Source organism: Sycon ciliatum, chromosome 2 (genome assembly GCF_964019385.1).
Source record: "Sycon ciliatum chromosome 2, ocSycCili1.1, whole genome shotgun sequence".
In the NCBI taxonomy this organism is placed as follows: Eukaryota; Metazoa; Porifera; class Calcarea; order Leucosolenida; family Sycettidae; genus Sycon; species Sycon ciliatum.
Genome location: NC_088644.1, coordinates 16175588 through 16193376, shown reverse-complemented (window position 1 = coordinate 16193376; position 17789 = coordinate 16175588). Strand labels below are relative to the sequence as shown.

At 46.5% G+C, this 17789-nt stretch overlaps 1 protein-coding gene across 1 annotated transcript; it reads left to right on the top strand.

The window, feature by feature from the left end:
- Positions 1-10781: 10781 nt before the first annotated feature.
- LOC135808926 (piercer of microtubule wall 2 protein-like) lies at positions 10782-17632 on the top strand. The gene is made up of 6 exons (XM_065322176.1): positions 10782-11219; positions 11560-11614; positions 14199-14261; positions 15181-15253; positions 15462-15528; positions 16921-17632. Exons 1-6 carry the CDS (start codon positions 11202-11204, stop codon positions 17002-17004), a joined length of 360 nt encoding a protein of 119 aa, XP_065178248.1. The 5' UTR covers positions 10782-11201; the 3' UTR covers positions 17005-17632.
- The last annotated feature ends 157 nt before the right edge of the window (positions 17633-17789 follow it).

The window sequence follows — 17789 nt, the reverse complement described above, 5'->3', positions numbered from 1 at the left end:
TGTAGGTACGAAGTAGTGGTTGCGACTTCGGCGATGATTTGTAAGAAAGGTTTGCTCCCCACACTAGGCCTTGACGGATTATGCTAGCATAATTTTTCGCATAATTCCTACCAAAATCGAATAATCGCATAATTCGAGGCAAATTGCATACGAATCGCATAAGATTGGAATAATCCGCCTGTTCGCATCAAATTCCATACAGTTGTACAAGTACAAGTACAAGTAGATGCACTAGGAAGTTGTAGGTTTACGACTCCCTTGATAACATGTCCAGTCCACTACAATCAGTGATGGTCGTAGCTAGCTAGGTCGAGGACCGGTCGGACGGTGTGTTGACGTCATGACCCCGTTGAACTTTTGCTGCTTCAGTACAACGTCCTCTACAAAAAATTCCCCTGTTATTTTGCACAGAACCATTATGCATTAGCAGCATATGTGAGCATAATGCGGCATAATATGATAACTTTTAGCATAAAAATAGCATAATTCTCCAATTTTTTCAGCAATGCGAAAAGCATAATTTCACGAAAATATTAGCATAATCCGTCAAGGCCTACCCCACACCGGAGCTCGCGCTATTCCGCCGACTTTACTTGACACTTGACTGACTCACGGCTGCCATCCAGAGCACACGAGAAGTCCATCGAACCTTCCACTCGGCAAACCTGCAAGAAAGCACCACTCCCTGCTCAATACACAGTGTTTCGGGGAATTCACCCCTCATCAGTTGAGCTTGAAGTCGCCGAAGTCGCAACCACTACTTCGTACTGTTGTGCCCAGCGCGGGCTTGCGACTAGTTGGTTTGGAGGTGACAGCGTTGCGAATGACCGAGGGTCCTCGACGTCTGTCTCACCGTCCAGGAGCGACACTGACTCACGCTGCTATCTGGTGTTCACGAGGTGTCTGTCGCGCTGGAAGTGGAGCGTCTCTGTAAGTTTGTATCCCTGGTGATGTTTGTGCCTGGAGAGCACTATACAAGTGGTGCTCTTCAGGCACAATCTTCCTCAGCCTACTCAAGCTCAACTGATGAGGGGTGAATTCCCCGAAACACTGTGTATTGAGCAGGGAGTGGTGCTTTCTTGCAGGTTTGCCGAGTGGAAGGTTCGATGGACTTCTCGTGTGCTCTGGATGGCAGCCGTGAGTCAGTCAAGTGTCAAGTAAAGTCGGCGGAATAGCGCGAGCTCCGGTGTGGGGAGCAAACCTTTCTTACATGTACAGTGTAGGTATAGCAAAAATCCATGGGAGTCAATACAACACTCTCCGCAGCTGCCACCTCGAACTAAAACTCTTGCGGATAATGCCGGCAGTTGGCAGATCTTGGCATTTTTCTGGTATGTTTCATGCATGTTTGGTATGTGGATAAAGAAATGGAGCAAGGAAGTGCTTGGAAGTGCAGAATTTAGAATAGGCCTTGACGGATTATGCTAGCATAATGTTTCGCATAATTCCTACCAAAATCGAATAATCGCATAATTCGAGGCAAATTGCATACGAATCGCATAAATTGGAATAATCCGCCTGTTCGCATCAAATTCCATACAGTTGCACATGTCCTACAAGTACAAGTACAAGTAGATGCACCAGGAAGTCGTAGGTTTACGACTCCCCTGATAACATGTCCAGTCCACTACAATCAGTGACCATGGTGACGGTCGTAGCTAGGTCGGACGGTGCGTTGACCCCGTTGAACTTTTGCTACTCAGTACAACGCCCTCTACAAAAAAAGCTCTTGCGCTAGTCGTCATGCATGTTTTTTTGCGAAACCAAGTTGGCTAGTGCTGTGGTGTTTCGTCGCAAATGTGCAGCATAATGCGGCATAATTTGATAACTTTTAGCATAAAAATAGCATAATTCGGCAATTTTTTCAGCAATGCGAAAAGCATAATTTCACGAAAATATTAGCATAATCCGTCAAGGCCTAATTTAGAATCATGAAAACTATGATAACTGATTTTACTAATACTTAAGGGGGGACACCACCATTCGCAGCCCATATCAGACCGCATACAATTGAAATAGACATATCATGAAAACGGATTGGCAGATTGCCTTCAAATTTTCTATGTTCAATCACTATATACTGCTCCACAATGTAGGCACCAAAAAGAGAATTTACAGTTCATCCCAGTAATGCTTGATGGGCTACACAAATTCTTCACGGGTGCGCACAAACAGCAATTTTTTTGGACAACTTTGCAGCAAGATGTATCAACACAGACAGTTCCAAAATGCAGCAAAACCCAGTCCATATGCCTATGCAGGGAATGAACTACAATGAACTCTATCTGACAGGTATTACTACCCCAAATGCAGAGACAAAACAGGACGAGCCGCAAAACGCGTAAAATAGAAGGCACTGTGGGAGCTCAAAATCCAATGTAAAAGGTCCTATGATCACCATTGTAGTTCAATCCCTGCGCAACAAGTCACTGATTCCAAAAATGTATGGGCTGATAGGTCTAAAATAAACACACTAGCCGCAATCATGTCCAAGAAGGCAGAAAAAGGCCAAAAAGCGCAAACATTTAGGTGTCCTTTTCATAGATTCTAAGACTATTGTTCCAACTAAAACCCACCAGCCTCGTATGTGACACCCTCAGCTTCCACAATCTGCTCCTCAATTCCCTTCCTGCACCTCCTCCTTTGTTTCCTTCGCTGTTTTTCCTCCTGCTTCATCTTCTTCTCAGCCTTGGCCACTCTAATACTATCCAACATGAGCTGGCGTTCTGCAAAAACGCCAGGTGCGGTTGCAGAGAGGGATATGGCCCGACTTCCACTTCTCATACTCGTCAGCTGTGACTTCACTATGCGCCTGGCGAGCTTTCCACAAGCTGAAGCCATGGCAGTACTTGGAAGCTAGATGCACATCAAGGACCTTCCCGACTTGCCAGTCAATTGCCGTAAACGCACCGTGTAGGGAGGAAAACCCGCGCTTCATTCACGTACCATCATAGGTGACAGCAGTTATATGCTTAGGCCTGTCCATTGTCTTGTTCATCTGCTGCTTCGTTCATGCTGATTTGCGCAACTGACCTTGCCGCCTTGCACAATGCTCGCTGGTGCCGCTGGAATGCAGATAGCTGAATAGGTGGGGCAAATTCATGAGGCCGCAAAAAATTTGCCAGCCAACATGGCCAATTCCCAGCGTGCGCAATGCCAGAACACTGCGGCGATTGCACTCATAAAACTGTCCTGACTTCTCCACCACTGGCAGGCTGGTGCCTGCTGGACACTGGCTCTTCATTGCAGCATGTGATTCTGACAGTGGATGCAAGGCCAGAACGTGCAGTTTCAGCAATGGTCAGCTCACCTCCACAGTATTTTACACGAGCAAGCAGAGAAAATCAAATTTCGTAAACAATTCAAGTCCAGTGGCGTCTGAATCACAATTTTCAGCGATTGGGCCATGACAGTCTTCAGAGAACGAGGAATCACTTGAGGGAGCAACTGTCTGAGTTCGAGGCCAGCGCACATCCATCAAAGCTCTCCTCCGAATCCGACTCACCATCGCTCAGTTGAATCCATTAATTTTTTATTATGATCACTGTATTCTTATTTTTGGAACGCCATCGTACAACTTGCGCTTCGAGGCGGACTCTGGCACTGCTTCAGCTTCATAAACTCCCTCAGCAGCTTCCTGGACAGGTGCTGCGTGCAGTGAGAATCTTCTCTTTGCAGGACGCTTGCACGACCTGCTCTTCTTGTTCCCCATTAATCATTGTGCATCGCGCTCGAAACTGCAACAGCAAAGAAGTCCTTTGCTGTTTGGGAAAGAATTTTTTGCACTTTTTTTGCACGTGGCACGGGTCACTGCTGCCATGGCAACAAAATTTGGAAGTAAAAGCGCTTCAAAACTCCCAAACTCCACGGCCACAATCTTGACAGCTCGTTTAGTGCACGAGCATCGCGATGTGTACAATTTTTTTACCGTTGATCCGCCCCCTCTCTAATTCCTTTTTTCATGATAAATAAATACAGTATACTAGTAATCAATCAGTAAAATCCAAAGAAACCGCTAGAAGCAGTATGCGTAGTAGTCTACGGCCAAGATACCAGAAACCGTATCAAACTCAGCACGGGGTTCGAGGTACTAAAACGATTACCAAATTAAGTCAAGGATTGACCATTACATGCTGCATTCTGCCACTGCTAACGTGATCGAAGGGCAGCCGTTGATTCTTGACGCTTTGTGCCGATGACCTCTCAGGGCTGTGACTGCGGCATTGACCAGTGCAAAAGACAGTTGAGTGCGGATGTATGCCATGACGATAGAGAAAGGCTCGGACCTCTTATCGGCCAACATGGATGCAATCCGAGCGTAGAGATTGCCAGCTGCCTTGCCGTGACCACCTGTAGTGCTGAGCACGACCGGGATGAATGATCCATGCTCTACCTCAACGACTCTTCTCTCATAACTTCTTCTCTTTTCCTTTTCGTGCTTGCGGTACACTGCCGGGATTGATGACTTCTGGTTTGAGGGGGCAAATGGGTTGAAAACCCGGACATCAAGGAATGTCCTCTCAAACCGTCCACCATACAATCCACTGACTGCGATATCAAGGCGCGCGTTGTCGTCGGTGATGGTAGATCTCAAGGGGAAGTGTTCCCCCGAGAGAGGCTGGAGATGGGGTTCGACGGCTACATCATGGGCAACTTCCCGGAGAAGGTGGGCCGTGATGTCCCGAATCTCGTTGTGGCGGAGAGAGGGATAGCCGCCCAGCGAGCAGGACAGGGCATGGGTGGTCGTGAACGACTTTCCACATGCACACGTTGTCGGGAGATGATCCGGCGTCCATCCATATCGGAGGCATAAGGAGTCTCGAAACGCCCCCTTGTGCAACTTGAAGCCGAAAACTGCAAGTGGCTTGGATGTTAGCCAGCTTGAGGCACCCTTCTCTGACGCGAGGTTCACGGCATACTGGATGTCTGGGTCCAGTTGCTGAAGCAGTGCAGCCATCTGCTCATTGGCCAGTTGCGTTGACTCCTTTCGGACTTCTGACTTCAAGAGCTGCATAGCCACTCGAACTCCGCCGTTGTTGGACTCCTGTCTGAGGATCTTGTCGACAAGAGGTTGGGTGATGATGCTGGACTGACGGAATTGGTCCTCAAGATGAGTGGGGTTGATGAGACCCAATCCACCAAGTCTGCAGGGCAATGACAGTACGGCCCTGGTTTGGTCACCAGGCGGGCACCGGCCGGTAAGCGCGGGGATGAGCTGAAGACGTACGGCGTCCTCAATGGGCTCGAACAGCGGACCTGTCGCCGGGATGGTGCGAGCGACAAATGACCATTCGTGCTTAACACCATTGCAGAAAGCCGTGTATGCCGCTTGTGGGTGGCTGAGGGCGTACTGGGAGAGCACACTGATCTCGTGACTCCATTTCTGAACCTTGGTTGACACATAGGTTTTGCAGAACTCCTCAGTACCAAGGACCGCGCCAAGATGACGAAACCCATCAGTGCGTATTTGGACCTCCGTGTCGGAGAACAGCTTCCTCGCCTCGGCCTCATGCTGTGGCTTCACAAGAAGGACGGATTTCGTCGCGTTTGTGAAGTACCCGTACAATGGACCCCGGTCCACAAGAATGGACCACCACTTCCTCAGGCGCTTAATGGTGCTTGCTGCGGCAGAGTCATCTGCATACCAGGACTGCAGAGCTTCAGCAATGGAAGCCTCGCGGATGAGGGGGACCGTACCCAAGGCGTACATGGGCATAGCGAGCGGGTCACCTTGGGTTGTCCCCTCACACGAGAGGATGGTCTCGCCATTGCTGAAGAGCCTGGCTGGGCTGCGGTAGGTATTGACGAGTGCCGGTGCCAGAGGTGGACAGAGACGTTGGACATTTTGCAGGCATACTGATCGATTGAGACGGTTGAAGGCATTTGATGCATCCGCAAACAGAGCCCCTTCTGTGGAATCCTCACTGAATGCATTGCGCATGGCATGAATGGCTGCCTCAATGCCCGACTCTTGGCCGCCACAGAGTTGAAGACATCCAACGGCATCCTCTATGTGGGCTTTGGAAATCTTCAGGATTGCCTTACTGACGATGCGCCGTACCACCTCACCGATACCGATGGGCCGGACACCTGGGTCCTTGTCCAGGGGTATAAGGCGGCATGCAACAAATGACTCTAGTGAGATAGGATCGATGTACTGTGTGGCAAGTCTCCGGGCGCAAGAAGCCAATGCATCACACAGACTGTCAGATGCAGCCTTAAACGAGGTGCAGATGTAACGTACAATTTTTTTCAACTTTTTAGTGTACGAACATCGATGTGTACGTGTACAAATGTTTCAAATATTTTCAAATTTCAAACGGTCATATGACTGCAACGGTTGGTCCGAATCGCTTCAAATTTGGAATATTGACACCTCAGGGCATATGCTTTGATTTCCAATAGCAAAAAGATGACAAATCGAAAGTTGATTTTTTGACCCCTGGAAGGTGGTGTCCCACCTTAAAGGGGAAGTTAAGGCAAAAATTAAAATTTCACCAGTTGTAGTCTTCGGGGGGCTGAGTCGAATGGTCTTGGTCCGAGAAAGCTGAGACGCTCCCTTCCTACTTTAATCCCAATCGAACTCGCGCACTTCCACCGAAACTGGGTGACTGCGCCCTCCTAGATGGGGATTTGTATGCAAAATGTCACTAAAAGCGCCATTTCGTTCTTATAAAAGCACGGATGACCGCGATTGGCCCATATGTTGTAGTCTTTTGGACGCTGAGTCGACTGGTTTTGGTCCGAAAAGCCTGCAATGCAGCGTTCGCCCCTAATTCCCAATCGAACATGGTTGAACAAGTGGTCACGTGCTCCTGCGTACACCAGTCACCTGGTCACCGTGCCTGCAGGGTACAACTTACAGCCTGTTTTGACCTTTTTTGGGTGCAGTCTTGTCACTCGAGTTGAACCTTGGTGGTGTAATATGCCCGAAACTTTGCCGAAAATGCTTTTGGGAAATTTTCGTAAACCTTGCCGAAAATGCTCCCAAACCTTGCCGAAAATGCTCGGAAAATGCTCACTTTTTTGTAATCCTCAGCACATGCCGTCAAAACCAGGGAGTCAGAACTTTACTCAATAAGAGACTTGCTCGAGTCTGCCATGGTAAACAATTCATAAACTACTCAACAAGAAGCTAACCCACGGAATGCGGAAGTGACGTTCTTGTTTGGGAAGTTTTTCTTCTCTCAATTTTGATACACAACGGCCAAGTGCTCCGTTTCCCCCCAAAATGCTGCATCACGAGCCCAAAGCTGGGTTCGCGGATTGTACCGAAAATGCTCAAAAAAATGCCGGCATATTACACGGGGGCCTAACCAGGTGATTTTGGCACCCAGGACCCAGGCGGTCGCCAGGATGCAGTTTATCGTCGTACCCAGGACGGGCGCGTTGGTGATGGTGACCAACCGCGGTCGCCAGGGTGCAGTTTATCGTCGTACCCAGCACGGGCTGCGGTGTGGTGGCGATGGCTATTGGCAGCGCTCCCTCTCGCTGCCGAGGGTTCGGAATGTTAGTGGCACTGGACATCCTGGCGTGGTCGCCAAATGTCATGACCGGGGAGTGGGCCAGACATACTATCAGGATTCTACGATTCCAGGTTCTTTACGGAAATATACCAGGAGTCCAGATACCCATTCCTCACCCTCACCACACAAGAAGACCAAAGCTTCACTCCAGGACCAAGTTCCAAGCAACAGAGAAGCAACAAGAACAACCACAACCTCTCGAAGCAAAGCATCGAGCTATACATGTATAAGGGCTTGAAAGTGCTACGTCACTCCATAGCAATGGCATAGCAACAATTTGAAAAATTCGAAAACTGGATCCACCTGGATCCAGTTTTTGTATGGATCCAAGCACATTTCAAGCGGTCTCACTCACAGCAAGGTGATGTTGCCAGTGAAACTGACTGATTTGGCTAGTGGGGGCGGGGTGACAACTGGTGGCGAAGTAAAAGTTGCACCTGCATACGACATGAGTGGGTTGCTATGCACCCACATACTGAGGCAATAGCAAAGTCACACCTTAGTGGATCCAAAATAGAAATCTGATGTCAATTTACTACTCCCAGGCCGTTTTTGACGTCATCACTTTCAAGCCCTAATGTCCTAGTACTGCCACTGGTACTAGTACTAGTAGTAGCGTGCAAGCTGAAGGAGCGAAGGGCGCGAGCAGCAGCCAGCCAGCAAAGCATGAATAGTGATATGTTTCCCAACGCTATTCATAGACGAGATACATCGACGCCACGGCAAACACTTGACAAAGATACATGTAGCCATTGTAGGAGCAGACGGAATACAATACAGATAGCAACACACGGACACGACATGCAATTGTATGCAGAGCGATGGCACAAAAGTGGGCTTCTCGGACCTCATGAATATCATGCATATTCACTACTGTGTTCAAAAAGTTTCGCCAACGTGTAAATTTGTTATGCTTTATGGGCCGTCATCTATCGCATGCACATATTGCCCTACTCTACAAGTCATATGTACGACCCACAGTAGAGTACGCTATCCCTGTCTGGTGCTTCAGACTTACTGCTAGCCAGCTAGAATCGCTTGACATTTTACAAGCAAAGATCTGCAGATGCCTGCTGCGGTCTGCGAAGATTGATTTTGATCGCTATGAATCGAAGAATAATTTAAATAGGCTGTGTAATTTGGAATCCCTTCACTTCCGACGCACTTACATTTCCATCACCGTTTTGTTCAAGTATATCCATTGGCACCCAGATTATCTATCCCGCTTTGACATCAATATCTCTTCTAGCGCACGCCGACCAAACAAACTGATTTTCAATTCTCATGGCCGCATCTCTTCCTCTCTCTTTCTGCATAAGATCGGAAAGCTGTGGAACTGCCTTCCACCAAGGCTGACATCCCAAGATTCACTTTCTAAATTTCAGCAGCAATATCGCTTGCACGTGAAAAGGTTTAAATTTGACTGTAGTGGTATATCCCTTGACATTTAAATTAATTGTTTTATTTTTAACAACCCAGCCCTGTGTTTATTGCTAATTTATGTAGCATATACTGTAACACGTGTAGTTTTCCTCACTGTTTATTTCTATTGCATGATTTGCATCAGGAGATCCCCTCGACAGGCCATCGCCTCTGGGAGATCCTTTAATAAAGATTATTAAATACACAGTGAATGTATGCGCGATATGCGGGTTTTTGGTGTTCTTGGAGGGTGACGGAGAAACCGTCGTACACATAGATGTTGGACGGGACGTGCTCTGCTTCGATGCCGATGGATTGAAATAATCACCTCCTCACTGCTCAAGCACCTCCAGAATCTTGACGTGAAGAACATAATCGTTACTAGCGGATTTACAAGCCAAAGGTCTGCTCGCTCCGTCACGCAGAGCCCGTCAAAATAGTGCACTCCGCCGACTTCAACCGCTGCGCACAAATTCTTCAAACTGCTAAAAACGGCTACGGAGGAGAACCTTACCATGAACCCATCTACTAGTAAACTAATTCGAGGGCTCTGAACACGATGGTGACTCGGTCATTGACGGGCAAGGTAGCTGAGATGCCGAAAGTTTGCTTTGAAAACTAAAAATACGGAGCGATATAATTATCCAAAAATCGATGACTCTTGACATGCGACACACCGTTGGAAATGTGTGCTTGACCATCATTATGCATCGGCGGCTAATGCTCGTTTTTTCACAGTATAATGCTTTTGGCAGTGCTCGATATTTCACGGCATAATGCCTGTTATAATGCTCCATTCACACTATAATCCTAGAGTGATATGTACATTTTCGAGCTATCTTGGGCAAATATGCACATGGAAAGAAATGTATCCACAATTGGTTCATACTGAGATAAGGAAGTGTAGTTGTACATGTATATGCATGACCACACTGAAAACACGCAGCTGTCGGAAGAGCGACGCAAGAGTGTCAGTACACTGTCTGTACAAGCCTCTTGTCATGTGAAAAGACGTGTAAAAAGTCTCGTATTGTACCAAAATAGAACTGATAATGCTTTCTCCAGCCAAAAACATGCCACCTAATGCCGAGCACTGCTACTTCTTCAAAACACCCATATATTGCTAGTTATTATGCTAGCATTAGCCGCCGATGCCTAAGGTCCATCATGTAAAAATCGAAGGCGCCAGATACGTGAATAACGCGCAGGCAGGCGTAGAACGTCGAGAAAAAAATTGTTCCGTGCATGCACGCCATGCTTGCACCATACATAATAGGGCTTGAAAGTGCTACGTCACAGCATAGCAACAATTTCAAAAATTCGAAAATTGGATCCACTTGGATCCAGTTTTTGTATGGATCCAAGCACATTTCAAGCCGTCTTACTCACAGCAAGGTGTATAGTGATGTTACCAGTGAAACTGACTGATTTGGCTACTGGGGACGGGGTTACAACTGGTGGCGAAGTAAAAGTCATCCCTGCATACGACATGAGTGGGTTGCTATGCACCCACATACTGAGGCGATAGCAAAGTCACACCTTAGTGGATCCAAAATAGAAATCTGATGTCAACTTACTACTCCCTGGCCGTTTTTGACGTCATCACTTTCAAGCCCTATTCGTACGATCGACGAAGGATTTCTGCCTTTTGGTCACGTGATTGAAGTCGCTACAAGTACCATGCCTATGCCTGGTATTATTATTACTTACTCCTATCAGTATCAGTCACCATACCAACAATCCAGGAGTTGCCAGGGAGCGGGTTTCTCACATTATTTTTTTGAAATGCGTGTCACAGAAATCACAAGTCAAAAGTAACTAATTAGTTACTTGCATGCTACCAAGAGAGTAGATCAACTCTTGTCTTGATGCTACCTGTACCTACGACTCGATCGAGCCACAACTGGCTGAGATTCTTGCTCATTCTTCTATTTTCTAAGCTTGAGTGTGAGGACTGACGGATATCCGTGCAGTAATCTGCCTTGGTAAACTGTAGTGTATCAGGGACGGGCTTTGGACTTGGAGATCAGCTGGCTGTGCCAGGGCATCGCGGTGTCGATCCCCTGCGATCGGGCGCGAGGCGACTGACTGTTCTACTACTACTAGTACATGTACTACACTTCTCACCGGCCAGTGCCACGCACCTGGACTAGTCAGTCCCGATCAAAGCGATAATCCCTACTGCGCATCTAAGATCTTTGTGGCCTCTTCTCTCTGCCTTTCTTGTCAACCGAGTGACGATTAACAACAGCAATGGATGGCCAGGAAAATGTAAGAATAAACAAAAGGAGGCTCATAGATTTGTTGCGTTGCTACTCGGAGAGAATAAAGCGTGTCCTGATGCAGTTGACCGCTGTAACACATTAGCCATATCAGCCACATTTGGAGGCAGTGACGTATCCTAAAGCTCAGCTTGCAATGAAATTGACTACACTGTATTGCACAATATTGTCAATAACTTCAATAAGTTGTGTGTGTGTGTGTGTGTGTGTGTGTGTGTGTGTGTGTGTGTGTGTGTGTGTGTGTGTGTGTGTGTGGCTGTATTAAGGATTTACTCATACATGTCCTGTACATGACTGTATTGTACTCGTGCGCGTATGTGTGTCCGCAGAAAGTGTACGACACGAAACACCCCACCGGCATCTCAACAAGTGTACCAATAGTAGGTGAGTAAAGACATACATGTACATTGTACAATAACCTAATACTAGAATAGAACCCGGGTTAAGGATCACACCGGGATCGGAGCCGGGGGGGGGGGGGGGGGGGGGGTGTGTCACTTGGCACGTACATTGTGCGGGTGATCCTTCGGAGCCCGGGGGGTCACTTGGCATGTACATTGTGCGGGTGATCCTTATACCGGGATTTAATTTCCGGCCCAAGGGGGGGGGGGGGGGGTCCCCCGTCGGTTTCCGAGGAAGCCGTAACTTTTTTCGCTCCAAACTATTTTTCCGGGGTCCATCTACTCACAAAAAGTCGTTTTGCACACCTTTTTGCCCATCCCTATACAACTGAGTCCAGCTATGTCCGCGCAGAGTTAGGTGGACCCTTAACCCGGGTTCTACTCTAGTTCAAAACTAGCATTAGATAAACCTTGTTATAGTTTCCGAACACAGTGTCCTCCACCTTGTTTCATGCTGTCAATCCAACAATATAATACATGTACATGTATGACATAATGCATTGTGTCACTCACTGCCCAGCTTCGTTTCTCCATGTGCACGGTGCATGTATAGCTCTCACCAGGATCGGCACTCTGTGCCTTTTTTTTTAATTAACAGTTTGCTCCATCAGATAAAGGTTTTCTGCTAAAATTCAAGTACAGGGCTTGCATGCAGTTTGTTTTCAACCTGATGCTGTACAAGTCACCTGGGCAGCATGCTAAGTACTTGTGACAGAGAACTGCGCCTAAAACAGAGCATGGCAAATGGGCTTCAGTCACGAGATTTCCCTGATAAGCGTTATGTGCACACTGATAGCGACACAGACTCTACTCATCCTTGCTGGCGGAAGGGTCTTTTTCAAAAGGTGTCAGCCAATCACTGTTACAGTGGCAGAGTACAATTAGGAAAGATTGAGTGCCCCGGCCAGCATCCACATTACTAGTAGTCCTTCCAGCATTTTTCTAGTGAATTCCAGCGTTTGGGATCATGGATGCTGAGGCAGTGCTAGGTACTACATTCATGACATTCACTGATTAGAGACTACTTCGAAGTATGTGCCGTGTTAATCTTATTGCCATAGCATCCCAGGCTTCACATGCCAATTTTTATCCACCATCACTCAGTGATATTCTTTGTATGCTCAGACGGGAACATGGCTCTACACTACGTGACTTTGTGTTGACTGGACCATGGGATTGCATGACTGTGTGTTGACTGGAACATGGGATTGCATGACTGTGTGTTGACTGGAACATGGGATTGCATGACTGTGTTCTGAAAGACATGGGCTTACATGACAGGCCCCCGGAACCGGTCCGGTTGGTCAAGTTATCACCGGACCAACTTTTTGGCCACCAACAAATGTTTCCTACGGTGGAGGGCGTGTGTACTCGTCATATCACACACAAAGTATAAAAGGCCATGAAGCTACCGGACCAATCAAAAACTGCTTCCGGCGGTACTGATACTGCATGATTGTGGTCTGAAAGACATGGGCTTACAGGACTGTGGTCTGAATGACATGGGCGCACACAACATTCGCACCGCCAGCACTGAATAGCCCTGAGCATCTGAATGCGGGCATCAGGCAAAGTGGCTTCTGCATTTCCCCAATTATAAGTCGCACTCGATTTTAGGCTGCAACCCCACTTTCTGGTGTGAGCCATAATTGATATTTACATCAGTAGGATGTCACGCTTGATTGTAAGTTGCACTCTCTTCTCTGCCCTTATTTTGCTGAGAGAGAAAGGTGCGACTTGTACGCGGGTAAATACAGTATGCTTGTCTTATATGCATCGGTTAAGTAATATCTGTCTCTCTGCCCCCGGCTACTACAACACTAATTGACTATGGGTGAATACAGTTGTATAGCATAGGTGTTGCTGTTCTGCTAGCAAGGACAAGGACATACATGTATGTATGCCTGTACATGGGGATCTATAACAGTATAAACACGATGATAGACCAATTCGTGACTTTGTCTAATAATTGCAGCATACATTAATGTTTATACTGGGCTTGGGAGTTAAACAAAAAATGCTTTTACTTTTGTAAATTGGAGGGTCGTGTGTGTGTTTGTTGGGATGGGGGGGGGGTATGTATGGTTCACCCGATGCTAAGCATGGATATACCTGTTCAAGGCTTGTCTAGCTATGCGATGTCGGAGGTGTATTTATCAGGTGCTTCGTGTGTTCAACTGGATAATAAAACATGCCAGTTCACAACACCTTTTTGACATGGATGTAGTATGTTTAATTGTTGTTCATGTCAGGTGATCAGTTGTTGGGGAGTGTCACTGTTTGCGGAGATTGTTTTCTATTCCGAACTACCGTAGCCCTACATGCTGCCCTCATTTGTGCACTAGTTAAATTTGCTTCTCTGTCAGAACAACTCAGTTCTCACTCAGCCTGGAATCATGGAGGAGTGGTGTGGAGTGGGATGGTGCTTCAGTAATCAACAACGCCAGTTGCCTGTTTGAGCTGACATGTCTATACACTGCTCGGAATGTGTTTCTAAACAAGTGTCCGTAATTCCTCATGCGTACATGTGCTATGTGGCCGTGACATTGCTCTACCAAATTATACAGGCTCTGCAAACCCAGGCAACCCAGTGGCATCCGTTGGTGAAATAGAAATACCCGAAGCATCTGGTGAGTCCTTGCAATGACTTTCGAAATGCTCCGCAGGTGTCGCAATTTTTAAAACTAAGGCTACAGCCCAGCATGAATTACAGCGTACATGTTTCTTTATTTTGCTCACCAAATATCAAGATGAACAATATCAACTGTTCAGGACTTGAACATGTCTAGACAGCTATAGAGGAACTCTTTGCCATGCTAAGAAGAGAACAAACTCGGCCATTACAGTCTCCAATATCACATCATCTCCAAGAAACTTTCCTTGCTATGGTGGGAACGTGCCAGTGCAGTGCAGAGGCCGAGATTGTGTTGCGGAGTGGTGCGGGTGGAAATGATATCTACTAAATGTCAATGAATGAATTTTTTTAATGTTGTGTGATGTTTGCGTCGACACGAAGTATTGGATTATAACACAATCCTATGGGACCTTCCCTGAAAATCACGGTGTAAATAGTTGTTGTTGTTGTTGACTTTTATTTTACTTCACCAATTGCACAGGCATGATTGCCTTCTTAGCCTATAGTTCTGTGCACAGAGAACGGAGCACTTTCCCAGCAGGTGCCACAGATATCCGTGCAATGTTAGCAGTTTTGTATATAATTATAGTGCTACAGGAGGAAGACAGGCACTTCTCTCTCTCACACACTCTCTGTCTCTCTATCTCTATCTGTCTCTCTCTCTCTCCCTCTCTCTCTCTCTCTGTGTCTCTCTCTCACAAACACACACACTCTCTCTCACACACACACACACTCTCTCTCTCTCTCACACACACACACACACACACACACACACACACACTCTCTCTCTCTCTCTCTCACACACACACACACACACACACACACACACACACACACACACACACACACACACACACACACACACTCTCTCTCTCTCTCTCTCTCTCTCTCTTTCTCTCTGCTTCTCGCTGCAGAGTGGTATCAGAAAGGCACAGCTGCCGCAAGCCAACATCCAATGTACCGGACTACAACGGCCACTGCCTATGGGTTAGTTGGCAGTTATCTGTTTTCAAATGAGCTGTGTACATGTGCGACATACTCGTAGGACTACACAAAGTGCTGTGATATTGCAGACAGCGAAGGCTTGAATTCTGACAAAAATCAGTTCTGCCAAACCAGATGAAAATGCATGTCTATCTTCTCCAGGAGAAGTGATGATAACACTGGCACATAAACGCATTGTTTTCCTTTGCAGGGCAAGACACAACACAGTGGAGTTTCTACCAACTTCTCACCATGGCAAGAATAACGGCTTTTCCCAGGTGAGCGTTTGACTTAAGTAATGATCATAGTTTCTCATACAAAACCCTAGATGGCAAACTTGAAGTCAGGACAACTCGAAGGTTTTGCGCTCTAATACCTAGACCCTCCAGTTTGCAGTTTGCGAGTAAAATCCTCCAAGAATGGTGGATTTCCGGGCACTTGATTCGTGGAAGTAGGGAGCGTAGTACCAACTGAAATTGGTTGATTACAAACAGACTATCTCTTATAACGGTGTAATCCGGTGGATAGAACTCTGCGATCTGTTCAGGAATCAGGACTCATCATGACTCACCGTGACTCACCATGAGTCCATGACTCACCACGAGTCACCACGAGTCACCACGACTCACCACGAGTCACCGGTGATTGAGTGTTACTGTGGCTAGACTATGATCTCTGTTAGACTGTATGCCGTCGCACGTTTGGGATTATCAATGGAAAGCATGTAGCACGGAAACAATGTACCTAAGTGTTCAAAGGAGATTCAAACAGCCTGGAATTACAAACCAGGAATTACAAACCAGGAATTACAAACCAGGAATTACAAACCAGGAATTACAAACCAGGAATTACAAACCAGGAATTACAAACCAGGAATTACAAACCAGGAATTACAAACCAGGAATTACAAACCAGGAATTACAAACCAGGAATTATATACTATGGACACCAAACAGCCGGCAATGTGTGAATTTTTGTCAGACTGATTGATTTCATTGACTTCCAACTGAAGCATCTTGACTTCAACACATGGGCCACAATTTTAGGCATTTTTCGCACGCTGTCTACCACTCCGGCGATAGTTTGGAAATCTTCAATAATAATTATTGATTTTTGGCGATGAGACTGAGAGGACGGGATGATTTTTAAGAAACCATTGAAGAATGATTGTGCGGAGGAAGAAACTGTGAGTAGGGACGGATGTTCTTCCATTGGACCCTGTGTATGGTAAAGATCTGGGTTGCTAACCTGTCATCACTCGTAAATTTTTTTTTTATTTTTATTTTTTACAAAATACACAACTCACCGGTAGGCACATGGAGCTAGCATGGGATGAGATGGTGCTGGTGGGGCTTGCCATGCTCAACCGACCAGAGGTCTTGGCATCTTGACATGGCAGGCGCACCAAATTAGGGAGGGAAGCATAAGCATGAGGGGAAAAAAGCACGGGAGAAAATGGAAGATGTAGAACGAAGGAGAGGATCTAATTTTGGAACACAGCAGAAAATAGCAAATAATCAAACGAATTGAAGATTCTTATCTCTCTTCAATAGTATCCTGTGAAGAATGAATAGATAAACCTGGCTAGTTTGAAGTTCATTTCCTCAATGACATGCTGACGCTGTCTTGCTCTGCCCTACAAGTTCTCGTTGTCGTTTGATCTATTGCAGCATTTGGCAGGTGCTGGAATGTATCGTGATAAGGGACTCAACACGACCACGGATAAAAAGTTTCTTTGCCAGCCCAGTACGTAAGCAGTCTGTGCCACTTCATCCCTTCACTAGGAGCAGACACTATTGTAGCTGTTACGTTACCGACCTATTCCCCCACCACCCCCTCCCTTTCCAGTGTGTGTGTGTGTGTGTGTGTGTGTGTGTGTGTGTTGCCAAATACAGAGTAGAACAAGTCCCTTCCCAAGAGGTAACTATTTGACTTCAAGTCTCTAACATGTGGCAAATTGATTGTTATTCCTTGTAACCTGGCGGCAGTATTTTCCATGTGAGTGCTCATACTTTCCTCGGGCTATGCAACGTAATTACACGGTTCTGCTTTCAAGGTCATACATAATCTCTCCTCACAGTCTCCTCTTGAATTTAAAAGTCTAACAGCGTTCACATCAATACTCAACTTATTCTTTTGCTCACTGAGCAATACAATCTTTCCATTCTCTTTCTTCTGTTTTCTTTTTCAACTCAATCCTCCCTACCCAATCTCCCTTTGGTGCGTCCATGGAGCCATGAAGCCGAGACCTCTGGTCGGCGGAGCTTAATGGGCTCCACCACCACACTCCATTAGTCACCTCCAGTGTCTGGAGATATTATGTGGATTTTGTGGAAAAAAAAAGAAAAAAGGTACTTTGAAGTACATGTACATATTGTTCCACTCTTTTGCACTTGAAATTGCAGAGTCAAGCACTGTGTTTCACCATTGTAAGAAGATAACTGTGTTGCATCCAACCGTAGTCGAATTGTTAATTGCTGGCTAACTGTCTGTCAAGGGGTTCACCACATTGCAGGATAAAATCCATCATGCTGCTTGC

What these genes read in the sequence shown, in the direction of transcription:
- LOC135808926 (XM_065322176.1), top strand. An exon ending in AACAAGTGTACCAATAGTAG is followed by an intron (nt 11,615 to 14,198) that starts GTGAGTAAAGAC and finishes CAAATTATACAG; the next exon opens with GCTCTGCAAACCCAGGCAAC. An exon ending in ACAACGGCCACTGCCTATGG is followed by an intron (nt 15,254 to 15,461) that starts GTTAGTTGGCAG and finishes TTTCCTTTGCAG; the next exon opens with GGCAAGACACAACACAGTGG.